Source organism: Corvus moneduloides, chromosome 1 (assembly GCF_009650955.1).
Source record: "Corvus moneduloides isolate bCorMon1 chromosome 1, bCorMon1.pri, whole genome shotgun sequence".
Lineage (NCBI taxonomy): Eukaryota > Metazoa > Chordata > Aves > Passeriformes > Corvidae > Corvus > Corvus moneduloides.
In genome coordinates, this window is record NC_045476.1 from 102,524,155 (window position 1) to 102,540,687 (window position 16,533).

Genomic DNA, 16,533 nt, shown 5'->3' on the forward strand with positions numbered 1-16,533 from the left:
TCTGTACATTTGTATGATTTTGTTCTTGTTTCAGGTGATCTATGCCATCTGCTTACAGAGCACACGGAAATAAATTGGTGCTTTGGACTCTGTGGAGCAGCTGAAAGGAGAAATGCTACCCTGAGAATGAAGCAATAAAACACCTCTCTGCAGAACCGTGTGATTGAAAACACGGTCCAGCCCTCCTCTGCTGCCAGACATGCTTTTGTCCTCCTGCCCCACTTACCCTCTGTTGCAGTAATACAGATGGATCATAGCAGAGAAGCAGAAATGGAGTTACGAAGATCCTCCAGCCCTGGCAAGCTAAGCAAGAACGACATGGATGCTGACAAGACCATGTGCCACAGTTGTTGCATCTGTGGTAAAAGTTTTCCTTTTCAGAGCTCCCTGTCACAGCACATGAGGAAGCACACAGGTGAGAAGCCCTACAAATGCCCTTACTGCGATCACAGAGCTTCCCAAAAGGGCAACCTGAAGATTCACATCCGCAGTCACAGGACAGGCACTTTAAGTCAGGGGCATGAGGCAGAGATGGGAGAGGCGCAGCTGGGGGAGATGGGCGTTTCAGAGGGCCTTGGCGGGTGCACCAGCCCCACTAAAAGTACGTCTGCCTGCAACAAGATCTTGAACGGTACTGCTCAGGTCGATAGCAGCAAGATCTTGTTGAGAAGCAGCAAGAAGGAGGTCACAGAGACAGCACCAGCTGAGGAGGATGGCAAGCTGACCTCTTACAGGTGCACCTTCTGCAAAAACAAATTTGAAAGGAAGAGGGACCTGGAGCAACACCTGGACCAGGTCCACAAACCGTTCAAGTGCAGGTTGTGCAGTTACATGACCCTGAGGGAGGAGACGCTGTTAAACCACATAGAGAAAGACCATATAACAGCCCAGGTCCCCAATGGGGAGGTCTACACTGAGAACTGCAAGAGTGAGCTGAATGCAGGCGAGTTCCCATGCGAAGTCTGCGGTCAGACCTTTAGTCAAACCTGGTTCCTGAAAGCTCACATGAAAAAGCACAGGGGCTCATTTGATCATGGGTGCCATATTTGTGGCAGGAGATTCAAAGAGCCCTGGTTTCTCAAAAACCACATGAAGTCGCATGGCCCCAGGTCCGGGAACAAAAACAAACCAAAAAATGATTTGGAGCTGATAGCCACTATCAATGATGTGATACAAGAGGAGACAATTGTGACAGGCCTATCTCTGTATGAAGTTTGCACCAAGTGTGGAAATCTGTTTACAAATATGGAAAGCCTGAAAGTGCATAATGCTGTTCACTACCGTGTGCAGCCAGGCAGCACTGGGGATAAAGCTGAGGGCTTGATTGATGGGAGCCTGAGCTCCTCAGTAACCAAGCAGTTTTTCTTGCAGTGTCTGAATCTACGGCCATCTGTAGGGCTGGATAGAGTTACGAGAGGACAGCCTGGGAAAAGAGTAGCTGAGCTGGATCCGGTCAGTAGCTACCAAGCTTGGCAGCTGGCCACCAAAGGAAAAGTAGTAGAGCCCTCAGAGTATGTGAAGTATGTGGGATGGGATGAGGCCCTGGCAGATGCAGACGTGACTTATGACAAGGATAAGAGGGAGTATATCCTTGTGAACCAGGAGAAGCGCAAGCGAGATCAGGACTCACCCAGCAACCCCAAGAAGAAGAGCTGCACCAGTGGGCGCCTGGAGAAAACTGGCAGTGCCCCAGCGGGGGAGAGCTGCCCGCTTGCCCCAGGGGATCTGGACTATCGCCCTGCCTCGCGGCAGAGCCGGCGGGCCACCCAGAACAAGTCCACTGAGTGCTTTGAGTGCGGGAAGATCTTCCGCACGTACCACCAAATGGTGCTGCACTCGCGGGTGCACCGCAAGGAGCGCAGGAGCTGCAGCGAGAGCGGGACAGCCGCCCCGCCGGACCGCTACGTCTCCAGCAGTGAGGAAGGTGACTCGGGGTCCGTCAGTGGGCCCAGCACCCCTGGCTCCGCATCTGCCCCAGAGGACTCGGCCACCTCTGGCTTGGGAGAGGAGGGGGCTGAGGAAAGCTCGGAGGAGGGAGCAGCCAACCCCTTGCTAGGTAAGATCGCTCCTAGCTTTGCGTGGTAATTGTTGCAGGTCCCTGTGTCTCCTGGTCTGGGACACAGCGATGGCCAAAGGGAGAAATACATGAAAGCATGTGAGAGGTTTTAAAGGTCCCGTGCCCGCTGCTTGTCTCAGTGGGGCAGCTAGTTTCTGGTGCAGGTAATAAAAGCGAGATGTTTTTGTAATGTGCTGGTGAACTTGTATTTTGGTGAAGGATACCTGAGAAGCATTTTAGTTGCCTATAGCAACACGGTAGGGTAGGGTTGTGTCTTCCCTGGATATCTCGGGGGCTGTTTTTCCACAATTCATGGGTGTCCTCTGCAATGTTCTGCCTGCAGTACACAGGTGAAGCCTGCGTAGCGTAGCCCCAAAGCACATAAACTTGTTAATCGCCAGCGTGAGAGGAGTCTCTCTCCTCTTCTCCGCTTCACTTCCCAAATTGTGTTTATAACTCCAAAGGCTATAATTAATCTCTCTGGATTAAAGTGGTCCTTTGAGCCCAATGCTACTAAATGGAACAAATTATTCTCCAAATAGCAGCAAAGTAAATATTTAAAAGAACACCATTAAGCACTTTAGTATCTTTTTTTTTTAAATCCTTTATTTTTGTTGTTCACCATGCTTTGTTTATAATACCCTTTTAGAAATGTGAGATTAACCATTCTTTCCTTACTAGCCCTTCTGCTGGTTTTTGTTTGTTTTCTGTTTGGTGAACAAAAACGCTTTCCTCTCATTTTCATTCCTTTTGTTGTGAAGAGCATAGTTATCTATAGAGTTAAACTCATTTTCACGACCATCGTGGATGAAGTAATCTGCACCATTGTGGAAGAGGGTGGGTTTCTTCAATTACCTTGCTCTTTCAGGTTATTATATAATGTTGTCTTTTCTCCTGACTTCAGACCCCACAGCAACAAAGCAAAATTTTCCAGAACTGTGTATTGTTACATGTTTTTCATAAGTTTTTGAAGCAATGTTGGATATATTAAAATTAATCCAAGAACACCACTTTTTTTAAATGCTTTTTTACCTTTCCATAAAAAAACAACTCCAAAAAGTCTAGTGACGAACTAGATTCTTACAGATTCTTAAATATTTGCAGTATGGTTACTTGCCCATTTAAAAGACTCAGAATCTGGCTTTCCCATCTGCTGTTGGATTCTTGAACACTTAAATTTCTTTATGGGAATGTGCCTACTTTGCGTGAAAGTCCATCAGCTGCCACCTGAAACACTTTGGTACAGCTGACATGAGGTGTGGTGATAAAATTGCAGCTTTGTCTAGATTTAAATGGGGCTGCCATGATTCACCAGTGGAATGTACAGTGCCGTAATCAGAACTGCTGTGGTGGAAAACCATCTCTCTGGAGACGGGCTGAAAACAGCGCAACACTTTTTCGCATGGTGTTCAGATAGGAAAACTGTTCTTACATGCTCTCCATATTAAGCCTTTTATTTTTAACAAGAGAAGTTGTCTCGTATCTTTACCTGTTCTGCTTCTTGCCTCAACTCAAGCTTTGAGCCGTTGTTGCAGGAGTGAAGGGGGAGAATTAGAGTCACACTGCAGTTTGCTCTCACAGGAATTAAAGTTTCTGGCTTAACTGATGCCAGCAACTGGAAACTCACTTCTTTGGGTACCAAACTGGTCCTTGTTTTCTTTAACTATAAAGAAGCAGCAAACTGATGGGCCTGAATAGAGGCACATTTTGGAAAAGGGATATGTTTGCAATGATGGGCCAGGAGGGTGGCTGCTGAATTTTATATTTGCTAACATCACAGCTGAAGAGCTAATCAAGTATTTAATTGGCTACTAAGAAACACTTTATTGCTAGAGAAATGTTACCTATTATTAGAGGTTACTTAACACAAATCACTGTCTCAATGAAGGGAACATTTTTTACAAGTGACAGGGTTTTTTTTTTATTTGAAAGAAAGTTTAGGTGTTTTTTGCTTATTTGTTTTGTTATTTTAAAAGGAGTTTTCGTAGGTCAGTGTTCAGGACTAAAGTTTCCCAATTGTCTCTTTCTGATATGCAAGTTTATTGGCACTGCCCTTATATTGTGTTCTGAGGAACTGAGGTCCTTCTTTCCAGCAAGCTGTAGGATTAATTTTACTCTTTTGCAGATTGCTGCTGTAACTCCAGAGGCTTTTTTTCCCCTCCTCTGTGAGCAGTAACTTAAGGTGTATGGAATATAGGCCAGATTCTGCCCTCATGTATGTGCTTGCAAAAATGAGGTGTTCTGGTATGGCCTTGAAGTGCATTTTGTCCTAGAACTGCTGTAGTTTGCTATCCTTTGCTGCAGCCTTTTTTAGTTACTCTTCCAGGTGAAGTTTTTCCTTCAAGAATAGAGCTCCAGCCCCATGGACAGGCTTCCTCTCCAGTGGAGGCAGGCAAGCAGGGCTCTTGGTTCCTGTTCCTGAAATTATTTCTGCAGTTTTTTACTGCAGTTTTTATTTTTACTCAGGCCATAATCAGGAAAATCTCGTGCTACTCATAAGGTTATACAATATCTGTTGTGGTTTTTTTTACTTTCCTATCTTTACTCTTTCCTTCCCCCTTTGACGCATTACTAAGTTATCCTGTGTCAGAAAAGGGCCTTGAGACTGCCAAGTATTGAATGTTGTGACGTTGACTCAGCTGAAAGTATTTCTTTGTGCATTTAATTCTTAATAATCTGAGGAGTGCTGTTGATGCACAGCATCTCACAGCAGGGAAGCTGGCAGTGCACCTCTGTGGTCACTTAGGGCCAGCAGGTTGTCAGGGCTGAGGGTGGCCAGAGCTGGAGAGTACTGACAGGGCTCACTGGGAGAAGAGCAAGAATTGGGGTTGAGAGCCTCTAGGGTAGGCACTCCTTTGTTCTTAACCCTTCTGTAATTTGCCGCTGCTGCCTTTGTCGAGTAACATCATGATTTCTCAGGCACCGGGGGTGTAGTGTTGCAAACTCAGTTCATCAGCTGTCAAGGGTAAGCTAGCTGATTGCAAAGTGTGCTTCATCTGGTTGGAGGGAGGGTAAAAATGAGTTTTCTAGAGTTACACATAGTGTGCTGTGTGATACCTGTCATGCAGAGATCATGCATGAAGTATCTGTGCTTTGTGTGACAGCCACGTGGGAAGAGGTGGCCCAGAGCGCATTTGCTTTGTTGAGACCAAACTTTGAATATTTTTGGGGTATTCCTGCCCCAGGTGATTCTTCATTTTTATTTATCATTCAAGCCATTGGTGAAACTGTACCTGAATGTTCACCAAGTTGCATCCAAAGCTGTGTGAACCATCTGTAGGTTTTTGCTCAGCTCTTCCCCAGATTGAGGTTCTTGGTTGGGTTTTTTGTGATTTTCATTTTTCCCTGAAAGGAACCCTAGAGATATGACTGAGAGAGCAGAGAGGGATATATACATGTTGATAAAAGTGAAGGGAAAGCACTATCTTTCTAATCTTCAAGCTTCTCACTTAAAATGTAGTTTTAGATATCTCAAAGTAATTTGGTGGTCAGTGTTTTTAAGGCATGAGCCCCTTCATCGCCGTGGTGTGTTTAGCAGTGAAGGTGTTTGGGTTTGTTACATTAGGCTCTGTGTCAGTCCTGAAATGAAGAAGAATAATTTTTGAGGCTGCAACTGCTGTTGTCAGGTGGGAAGATGAAAAAAAGAAGTGAAAAGAATTTGAATACCTCTTGGTTCTTGGCAAGCATGTAGTAAAAGCACAGACCTGTGATAGCCCAGTCAGTGAGGGAGTTCCAAAAACATGGTACTTCTTGCGTGTAGGTGTCAGACTGGAGTGGAAGTAAATGTTGAAAGTAATCTAGGAGAGGAAAATAAAGAAAAGAAAAGTAGTGTTACATAGGAATGAAGGAGAGGAATGCTGCTTCTAGTGTGACCATGTCAGGGAAGGACATCAGGGAAAGGATGTAGCACCTCAGAATGCTGCTTCCAGTGAAAACCATCTTGTCTCTTCTATTTCCTTTATCTCCTGCCTCCACTCTCCCTTCTCTTTGCCTTTTTTTTCCCCTTCTGTCAGACTCCTCTGATTTTTTAAATGATTCAGGGAGAGACTGATCCACTTGTATTGCACACATGCTGTTTCTACTAAACTGGACATTGCAGGAAGGGGCTGATTGCGAGTGAGGACTGTTTTGCCAGGCTCTGTACCAATACTGCTTTCAGCCCAAGAAGCTCATGGCCTGACTAGGTGAGGTGGACACAAGTCTCTAGACTCTGCAGAATATAAAAAACCCTCAAAACAGTGGTGTGTGGCTGTACTTGGTCTACATCAGGAATCACTGGTGGTGTGGTGGGACTTGCTTAGAACATGAGCACCATGTGGGAGGAGTTGGGAATAAGGTGCAGGGTGGAGAGTAAGGAGAATGGGGGAAGGCAGAGAGAAGCAGGACTTCGGTGAAGGGAGCTGTGCCATGTGATGAGGTTTCAGAGGGGATGGGGGCCTGAAGAAAGGTGTGCAATGGCATTGGGGTTCAAACCCTCCAAGGCAGTGTCAGCATGCTGGATGGCTTGCACTGAAGCTGTAAAGGCTCATGATGTGCTGTGCACAGGTGGATAACTCCCAGAGGATTTCTATGTGAAAACCAGAAGGTCTGGACCTCTTCCCTTGTGTTTGTTACATTTCGAAAACTCTTAGAAGAGCATGGCCAGAGACTGGTTGAGTATCTTTATTAGTAAAATGAAGAAGAGACAGCTGCCTGTGAATTGCATACAGGTTATATATAGTCTTGGGGATGTAACACCTGGGATTTATCCCAGGCATGTTATAAGAAAATCCTATATGTAAACTGGAATGCTTGAATAGAAACATAAGAACATTAGCAAGTTCTGTGGAAGAAGAGTAGGAGAGATTTATGAAGCATAAATTTGGTCTTTGTTTTGCTCAGATACTAATTATAACAAATGCAAGACCTGGGACTTTAATGAAAAGTGTGTAATTTCAGAAGTCATTTGATGTAACATAATTCAAAAGTAAAAGTAGTTTAGAGTTGCTTTAATATTTTAGTTAAGAAGCAAGGCTGTAATTTTGGGGAGGAAAACAACAGTAAGAATAAAACAGCTAAGCAAATGAAACTAGAAAAATAAAAATGTACAGTAATTCCAGAGAACAGAGAGAGATAGTCCTAGTAGATGATTTCTGTTGCTAGCATGAGTGTATGAACAGCTGCCAGTATCCAGTACCAGGACTTCATTGTTCTTACATGAAAAAATGTTTCTCTGTGTGCAAGGGGAGGTCTCTCTACTATCTAAAAAGCAAACATTTTTACTACATATCAAGAATAATTACACTTCAGATACTTCTCATGCCAGACTCTCACTTACTGGAAATCCCACAGTATCGTGCTGCTAAAGGCAGTGCTCTTGGGGCATTTTACACCAAGCGATACCTTGTTCTGTATGTACAGTCTCAAGTATGTTTAAGTTATTTAGTATATTTAGTTTGCTGAAGGAGCATATAACAAACTGGAGAATGTTTCAGTGCTGGACAATTGGTAACTTTTGCCCCAGGCTTCCAAGAAATAAGGTAGTTTCATGAAGGAACAGTGTCTCAGAACGGCGAAGATAAGAGTGTTATGCTGTGATTACACATTCACCAGTTAATTTGGGCATTGCTGAGGGGTGGTTGTTGGAATATAAAACCCTCTCAGCTTTACAACTAAAACTAATTGTTTTGATTCTTAACTCCACTGGGATCAATGGAACTCTGGGACTTGGAAATGCAAGCAATTGATGATTCAAATCATAGGGGATGTTGGGCAGAGGCAAGGACACTGTGCTAGCAGTAAGAGATCCATTAAATGTTGGTTGGGAACTTAGCAGAGTTCAGCTGTTCCTTATATCAAATTTGGACTAGATCAGTTACCTAGTTTGTTACCTAGTTTGAACACATCTAATAATACCATTTAGAAATTTCTCTTTCTTATCTGCCTTGCTGTAATGCACGTAGTCCAATCCTGATGCATGTTAGCAAAGCCATATGCAGTGTGGTACTTTCTCATTATCTGAGGTTTCTCTGCAAATCACTGCAGGTTGAACCATCGTTTTTGACCAGTACAGGCCTGTGTGTATCTCCACAGCAGCACTTAGTTCCCTTTTTCCTCCCCTTTGGATTTGTGTACTCTCCTCAGGACTGCAAATGAAGTCTCCTATATGAGTATATATATTCCTGTGGTGCTGCCCTCAGCAGTAGTATTTGCTTCTATTTCTCTTTAACTGTGGGTTGATGTTAATGGGAAGAACTATTGAGGAAACAGAACAAAACAGAACTTACGCTGATTGTCCCAAGAAAATGGATAGCAAGAAAAATTCTGGCAGCCAGGATCAATCCAGTGTGTTCTGAGAGGAAGAGAGAAAAGCCATGGGACATCTAAAAAGTGGTTAAAGCCTCCCTTGGCAGGTGCACCTCACACACATGAAGTTGCTTGTCCCGTCTGTATTTTAGGCTGATGATGGGAGCTATGCCTCAAGAAACTCATGCAAAAAGTGTTTGACTGGAGCAGGGCAGCAATGCTTTGGCACAAAGCAGTCTCTGTACCCTTTAATACTATCCATTAACCTGACATCATACCGACTAAGGAACATGTAACCATTGCCTTGTAGGTATCTTAGGTAAATTCCACTGTACTCCTGATTAGCACACTCTGCTCTGCTTTACCAAGGCCTGTTTTACTCAGTCACATGTAATGTGGGTGGCCAGCAAGAGTGTTAAAAAGCAATTCCAGTTCCTCTTGAAATGGTGCATGGGGCATGGTGGTGACGAGCAGATAACACACGGTCAGCTCAAGTCAGAACTAAGGAACTGCTGGCTGAATTTGGGATACTTCAGTAGATTAATGACTTCTTGTGACAGAGATTGCCTTTATTGTTGCTCAGAGACAATTTCTTATGCAGCATTTTGAAGTTATTAGACCGACTGTAGCACTGCTTTTATTCCTTGTAAACATTTCAGTAGGGGTTTTAAGTACAGGAGAGCTTTTTGCCTGTCAAAGATACTTCTACTCTATTTAGTTTTAATTGTTGATGTTCCTTTTTTGCAGGTTACCATATGCAATAACAAGCAACACAGTGAGATAGAAGTATTTTTTAGGCAGTTTATTGTAGCTGTCTTTCTGTGATGTGAGCAACCAAAACACAGCTCAGCTTGGAAGAAAAATTGTACAAGATGCTAAGAGAGATAGGTTTACCCAGCCTTTATTTTATCTGTTAGGAAGCAAGGAAGTGAGTGTGGTTTCTTAAAGACAGGTGATAGTAGGATATGCTTTGCCCTGAAGCTTATAGAAGATGCCCAAGATTATTTCTTCATACTACTACTATCACAGTTTTTGGAAATGTAGTCCCAACAGCTGCTTCAAAGGATTGCTTGTGTCTATGTTTAGTCCTTCCTGAGCTGTCAGTCACCATTCCACGCTTACCATGCACACTAGCATATTAAAAAGAATATATCCAAAGGTGTGGAAAGCTATTGGCTACTTGGTTTCAGTTTGTGCATTCAAAAATACCCTTTTAAGTCAGTTGCACAGGGACTCCAGTGTTCATAGTAGACTTTTAGCTCTTCTTCAGTAAATACTATAAATGTCTGCACGTAGGGATGTGTGCTTGGGAATCCAGCTGCATAGAACCTCAGTTTTAAAAAACCCCTCACTTCCTGGCACCTACCCTGGCCTTGCTGCCTTGTAAAAGTCAGTTTAGCATCTCTGGTAATTCTTTGTACTGGATGTTTCTGTTACATCAAACTATAGCCTGTGAAATACTGCTTTGTGACATTTATAGTCAAAAGATCACATTGTGTAGTGCTTTTATTTTCAAGCAGTTTCCGATCAGTGAGCAAGGACTGCCTTCCCCCCAGCTAGTAAAACAAGATTCAGGCAATGAAAATGGCGATGGTAGTGTTTTAATCTGATTCCCAAATACTTCCGTAGCTCCATGACTCTGTTTAGTGGGATTCTACTGATCTGTAAATGACTGCTAACGAGGGGCTTGTGTAAATGTCTTTAATGTTAAATCTTTTTGCTGTTCTTACCATTATGGTTCACCATTTGCCCTCAATCGAGAGTCAGACTTGCTTTTTTAATGCATTAAGTTTGGCAGTAGGCACTCTCAGGGGATGGAGTGGGCTAAATTCTGCAGGAGCTGAAATGTGGGGGAGTCCCAGGGTGGCACAGGGTATAAAAGTAATGTGTGGTTGGGCCTAACATTGATAGATAATTTGTGTTCTGCAGGTGCGTTTTACAAATACAGGTTTTACTAGGTCTCACTTGACTTCACTTTATTACTTTTTAACCCAGTAGTCTCATTCAGGCACTGGATTACTTTACTGTGAAAGGACCTGACTGTGGTACCAGTCACACCAGTAAAAGTCAAGAGCAGCTTAGCTGCAGTTAAGGGAACCCTTTACGATGGGAGCATTGATAACTTTTCTTATTCTCAGTTTTCTTTTGATTGCCTACGAGATTTATCATCAGTAAGCCTGTATTTTTTAGGGACATGATAAGCATATAGTGAATTGTATTGAAACTGTGGAGGAAAACTTTCGAGTTTTTCATTATAATTTTCAGTGCCTTAGGCCTTGAATGAGACTTTTGAATGCTTGTACTTGGTGTGTGATTGCTACTGTCCCATATTTTGTAACTGACAGCTAGACAATATTTTCAATGCCCTGAATGGATTTGTAAATGTGTAGGGAACTTACTTTCATGGTGAATTTGTTTTTCTTGTTTATAGACAGCATGGGTTTGGACTGGAAAATTGCAGAATACTTTGGCCCTGATACAGCAATAGTTATAACTGCTGGCTTGATTTTAAGCATAAGAGCAGTCAGATTGGAATCATTGTTAACTGCTTTGTTGAGCCACTTGGCACCTAATGGCCTGAGATTAGAGAAGAATAGAGAAATCTTTCTTTTCTGTAGTCAATGCCAGTGTAAATTGCATATCCTGAAATGTACCGTAGCATGCAAACTTTACAGGGGATAAGACTAGGGGAGGAGCAAGTCTCAGAATTGTCTTTTGTGGCTACTCTGTTGATGGGTTTGGTTGCACTTTAGTGATGCTGAGGGCAAAAATCCAACCCTTCATCCTTTTTAAGTGCAGAATCTCTATTGAGAGAGTGTCCATGTGAAAGACACAATAATCATCAATTGAGTACTTTTAACTTTGATTCAGGTGCTTACTTAACATGGATTTAGAGCGTGAGATACTCATCCTTGTACAGGACGCATGGGGGAAGATTTGCCCTCTTTCTTTCAGAACTTTTTTTTCCAGGTTGGTAATCTCAAACCTCAGCTATTACTTCATTATCTCTGTTACTTTAACAGAAAAATAAATAGCCATTAAAATGATTGTTTTTGTGATATCACAGGGATAAAGCGAAAAAGTTCAGTTTTGTTTGGGAGCCAGAAGTTAGGGTTTACTCCAAGTCAGATCTCTTCTTTTTTCCTTTTTTTTTTTTTTAAAGGATGCAAAATCACAGTTTTTATTTATTTATTTAAAGACTAAAGTTGGGGTTAGTTTTTAATATAAGGCACTCCCAAACCTTGTGTTTCTTTGAGATAACAAATTCATCAGGCAGTTGAAGGCATCAGCTATACCTAACAGCACTTCAGAGGTGTGTGTTATCTTAGGATAGCACATGTCTTGTGATGTCTTATGCTTAAATAGCATTCGAGGCAATCTGTTGTCAGCAAAACCTAAATATTTGGCGGGGGGAAAAAAGCATAACCACAACAGAAATATATGGGTTCTTTGGGAAATATGAATCTCAGGTCTAAAGGGCTTTTTTTTTTCTCTCTCTCCTCTCCTCCTGTGAAATATTTTCTGGGTGTTTCGACAGTAGAGGTCATTCACCAGTGTCACGATGGTGAAAGACTGAATGCAATGACTCGGGTTGATAAAGGGGTATAAAAGACTTCATCTCTTCCTATGCCTGCGGTACCCCAAGGTAGTGGAGCAGATGCTGCATTTCCTTGTTGCCTTTTGTATGTTTTGGTAGGTGTGTAGCACTATTGAACCAAAGGTATGTTCAGTTTCCCGTGATTTAACCTTTATTCAGTAGGTAGTAAAGTCTTTTTTTACTAGATAATGAAGCAAACAGATCTGTCTCTTCCCTTAAAAGAGAATTCAGGAAGTACAGCTTACACTGCACATGGAACATATTAATCCTAAACCCCTTATAATACTTTGCAGAAGTTTCTTGTCCTTGCACATGTCTGTATCCACATGCACAGCAATTTCCCAGAAATGTCTTAACCTTAAGTACTGTTGAAGCCTGGAGAAGCCTTAAAAAATACCCAAACACAGAATGACAAGTAATGTTGTAACAGGAAAAAATTAATCCTTACTTGGATTGTTCTGGGACAACAAAATGGGTGCGCATAAGTGAGGATCACTTAGTTGCTACTGTAATGTTAAATATATTGGACAGAGAAGCCTCAGTGCTGTTATTTGTGTGGAAGTAGGGAGTGTTGTGCTTTTATTAGTTTAATACACACAGACATGACACATTAGTTATAATTCAAACAATAGTTTCATTTCACAAGTTATTAGGATTTTTTATCTTAGGTGTTATCAGCATGCAAGTGTCTTAATATTAAGGCTCATAATGGAAATGAAGTGCTGTGAATTCACAATGAAGTTTTTATGTGCCTAGTAGGATTTTCTGCTATACTTGGTCAATTATATTAGAGCAAGATTCCGTTAAAAAAATTATATATATATATATATATATGTATATATATTCAGTAAGTTGAAACACTGACTTAACCAAGGCATCATGGAAACTACTCTTCATAAAGTATTTCCTCTAATTCCAGTTTTGCAACTTTCTTTGAGGCCTTTAGAAGCCAAAAGGATAGAAACATGATACTTAGGGAGGAAAGAAGGGTTGGAAAGGGCCAAAATCATCATGTAATTAAAAAGTCCATCAAGCAGAAAAAGGTTTGAGAAAGGACAGACAAAAATTCAGAAAGTGTCTGAGTTTATGTAGCAAGTATAGATAAATAGATCTAAATGGTAAAGGCCTGATGTGTTACTATTAGAGGTGCATCCAAATGATGTAAACAACTTCTTCTGGAAGCTCATTGATAGTTCCAAGCAGATCTCTGCTACTGACAGCCTCCAGAGATCCCTGTTGTAGTGGGGAGTGGGAGCCATGCAAAAGCACGAGCCAGAAATGTGGTTTTCTGCAGTAACTGCCCTATCTGTGAATTTGCTTTCTGACATGCACATGTTTGATCTGATGCACGGTATCTAGATCATCTCACAGCATATCCTCTGTAAGATAACCAATCTGTATTTCTTCAGTTGAGGGTCCGAACTGGGAGCGAGCCAAAGTGCCATTTCGTGACATGATGTGTCCCAGTGTTGCTGTGGGCGAACAGGGCACTCAGGCTGGGGCTGCCGAGAGCTGGGTGATAGATGGGACCTGGCTGGGGGTATTTTCCTTTGATCCATCTTATTGCAACCATCGTGTGTTTGTAAGCCAAAGGAAGTGATGGAAGAGTTTGTCTTGGAGGGTCTGGGTTTCAGGCTCTTGTCAGCTGCAAACCATAGGTGGTTTATGTAGGAGTGGGGAGGCTTAGGAGCAGCCTTGGAAAAAAGCTGAGTCAACGGCAGAAGGAAATAGGCTGGAGATAAAAGCATGCTGTGTTTGCATAAATAGTGTCACAGTGTTGGCTTACTAATGGGAGAAGGTCCACGACGATAGCCATGGCCTGGAGCAGAATGTGCCAGGGAGGTTGGCACACTGTGGGGACTCATCCTGTGTGGGCACAGCCGGCACTTGGGAACAGAGTATTGTTTAAAGAAAGGAAATGACTGACCATGGAGAGAAGGTGGAGCACCAAGGAAGAAGGTGCTGGTAGCTCAGTGTCATCCTGCTCACGTTAGGGGGTGGGAGTGAACTGGGGAAGGAGGTCACACAGTGGGCCTGCTACAACCCTGCATGAGCAGTCCCAGCATCTGAAGCTGTGCATAGCAGCAGAGCAGGTGAAAGAAAAACAGGTGAAAGTTTTTCAGGTCCTGAGAACAGTGCAAATGGAAAAGGGAAGGAAACATGATAGGGAAACATAGAAATGAGGGATTCCGTTTTGATACGTTGCATGTCCTAGTGTTTCACCGGGCAAATCACAAGGATAAGATGTTCCTTTGTACCTTTTCATCTGAGTGCTTGAGTGTCAGGAGATAATTGTTAATATTTGGCGAAATACTTAGAAAACATTTGTACCTCTATATCTGTTTCACTTTCCTGGTATGCAGGGAGAAGGATTAAATATATTTTTATCAAAAGTGTTACTGAATAGGAAGATTCAAAATGATAAAGTGCTGGACTATGAAAACACAATTATTCAAAACTGGTGTGACTGGACCTCTTAGCTTAAATGCAGCATGTCGTTTCAAAGGCGCTAAAGCCAGATGGGGTAACTTGCCCCAGATGTTTAGGTTCAGTGGAGCAATCACACATGGTGTTTTGAACAAAGTGGCCTATACCCTAATAATGATATTTTGTGAATAATACTGTAATTTCAGACACCTTTCTTTGTCTGTATTTTTCACACAAACTGGCACCCATGGCAAGCACAATGTTTGTCAGACTAGCTTCAAACTCTTAATGTGTTGCTTTCTTGTTACAGTGACTTGAAAGTACTTGCTCTGTTTCTTTTCTTCAATGAAATTAACAGCTTGTTGAAAGCTAAGGTTGCATGTTGGATTCATAATCAGTTTTGTTTATACAGAATATTTTATTTTCTGCCTTTCTTTCATTTTGGGGGGCATTTATATATTAACAGAACTTCCATTAACTCCTGCTGTTTATTCTTTTCCCTTAAGCTACAGCCCTTTGTTGTAGCATCACAGAGTTGACCCTGGAACCAATTACTGTGCATAACATCCAGAAGATGATGAAGCTTATTCTGCAGCTATTGTTTTCCAGCAGTCCTGGTGTACATAATTCTCATAGTGCAGTAGGATAACTGTGTTTAAGAACTTCGTGACACTACTTGGCCAAAACCAGTAGTAAAACCAATAAAAAAAGGCTCCTTTGCTGATCTCTTGCTTTACAGTCCCAAGAGCACAGCTGGGAAAGCTGCAGCATTCTTCCTGCATTTGGAGAGTCGGGATGTTCTCCATTAGTTTGATGTCTGTCGCTTCCCTGGAAGTGAGCGCATGTGTAAATGTGACACAGATGTTGTATGAAAGCTTAATTGTGTCTCTCTTTACTTTAAGCTGTGGTGCTGTTCTGTTTTGATGCCCACCCTCCCACCCCAAAAGGTTTTTTCCTGAGAAGAGAAGGGAAACCGTTTTCCCATTCCTCTCTTACTCAGGAGTTAATTATATTCTGCACTGTGACTATACCTCAGCAAAAGCTGAATGGAAAAACAAGACTCTTGACAGAAAGGCGGAAGTTTTTAGGCAAGCTTAGATTTTGTGTTCTTTCTGTTTCTTCTAAGGACTTAGAAGTTGTTACTGATTTCAGCCAAACGAAGAAATCCCACCCTGAGGTTACGTTTCATCCATGTGCTTTGTTTCTGAGAGAGCTTAAATCGTCATGTTTGGCTGCAGGTCGTTGACAGCCAACTTGGTTAAGTTGTCACAGGTGCAACTGTAAGCAGCCAGCAGGAACTGAAGAAACACGGGTAATCCCACTTAGGAAATCCCCTAGTAGCTTGGTGCTCCCTTGAAGCAGAACACCAGAAATACAGTTAGTGGCAGTTAGGGGGGAAAAAAAAGGAAGAAAAGAAATTCTCGCTCATGAATCAAAATTAAAGTGCTACACACACTTCTCTAATTTCTAGGGTTACCATGTTATCACTGCTCTTCTTACAGTCTTCTTCTTCTTGCTGGACTGCTGAAACCAAAGAAGAAATCGCTTGATCATTGTCTTAAACTAATACTGTACTCTGGTTCTGGGATGCAGTCAGACTGGATGAACCTGTTTAATTTTATTCTGCTGTATTTATTTTTGCTGTATTTATTTCTGTGTATGCCTTTGTGCCCATAGAGTTTTCATGCTTTCACAATCACCAGTGTAATCTCTTCCTTCTTTATTTGCAACCCCCAATACAGCAAAATGAAACAAGCCCTTTTTTCAAGATGTCTGAGACCCAATTTGTTTATATTTTCAGATAAGCAGTAACAAGAGTAGTCTCATAATTTTTATGAATAACTATAGCATAGATTTTAATTTTTTTCAGTTACCTGAATCATGAGGTAATGAGATTGTCAAAATCCAGTTCTAAACTAACACGGCTTGTAACCTGTGTTTGTGGAAGAAAATTAATTGAGCAGATCTGAGACAATTTTGGTGTTTGTTGTTTTTAAGGTTTTTTCCCAGAAGTGGAGCTTCCTGTCTCTTTCTAGAAAAATGGTCAGCTTTTCTGGGGAGGAAGAAGTATGTGAAATGCATTATTTCATATGTCATTTAAAAGAAAAAAAAAATAGCAACCTTATCTTGTCCATCAACTTCTGTTGGTCAAAAATACTTTTTTTTT

At 41.9% G+C, this 16,533-nt stretch overlaps 1 protein-coding gene across 3 annotated transcripts in view; it reads left to right on the forward strand.

Annotated features, from left to right (window-relative positions):
* Positions 1-16,533, forward strand: part of ZNF516 (zinc finger protein 516) — a 102,987-nt gene that overhangs the window by 42,475 nt on the left and 43,979 nt on the right. For all 3 annotated transcript variants that reach the window (XM_032120606.1, XM_032120615.1, XM_032120624.1), the window contains exon 2: positions 35-2,056. In XM_032120606.1, the coding sequence (XP_031976497.1) occupies positions 247-2,056 (1,810 nt within the window). In that variant the 5' untranslated portion in view covers positions 35-246. The remainder of the gene's footprint in view (positions 1-34; positions 2,057-16,533) is intronic.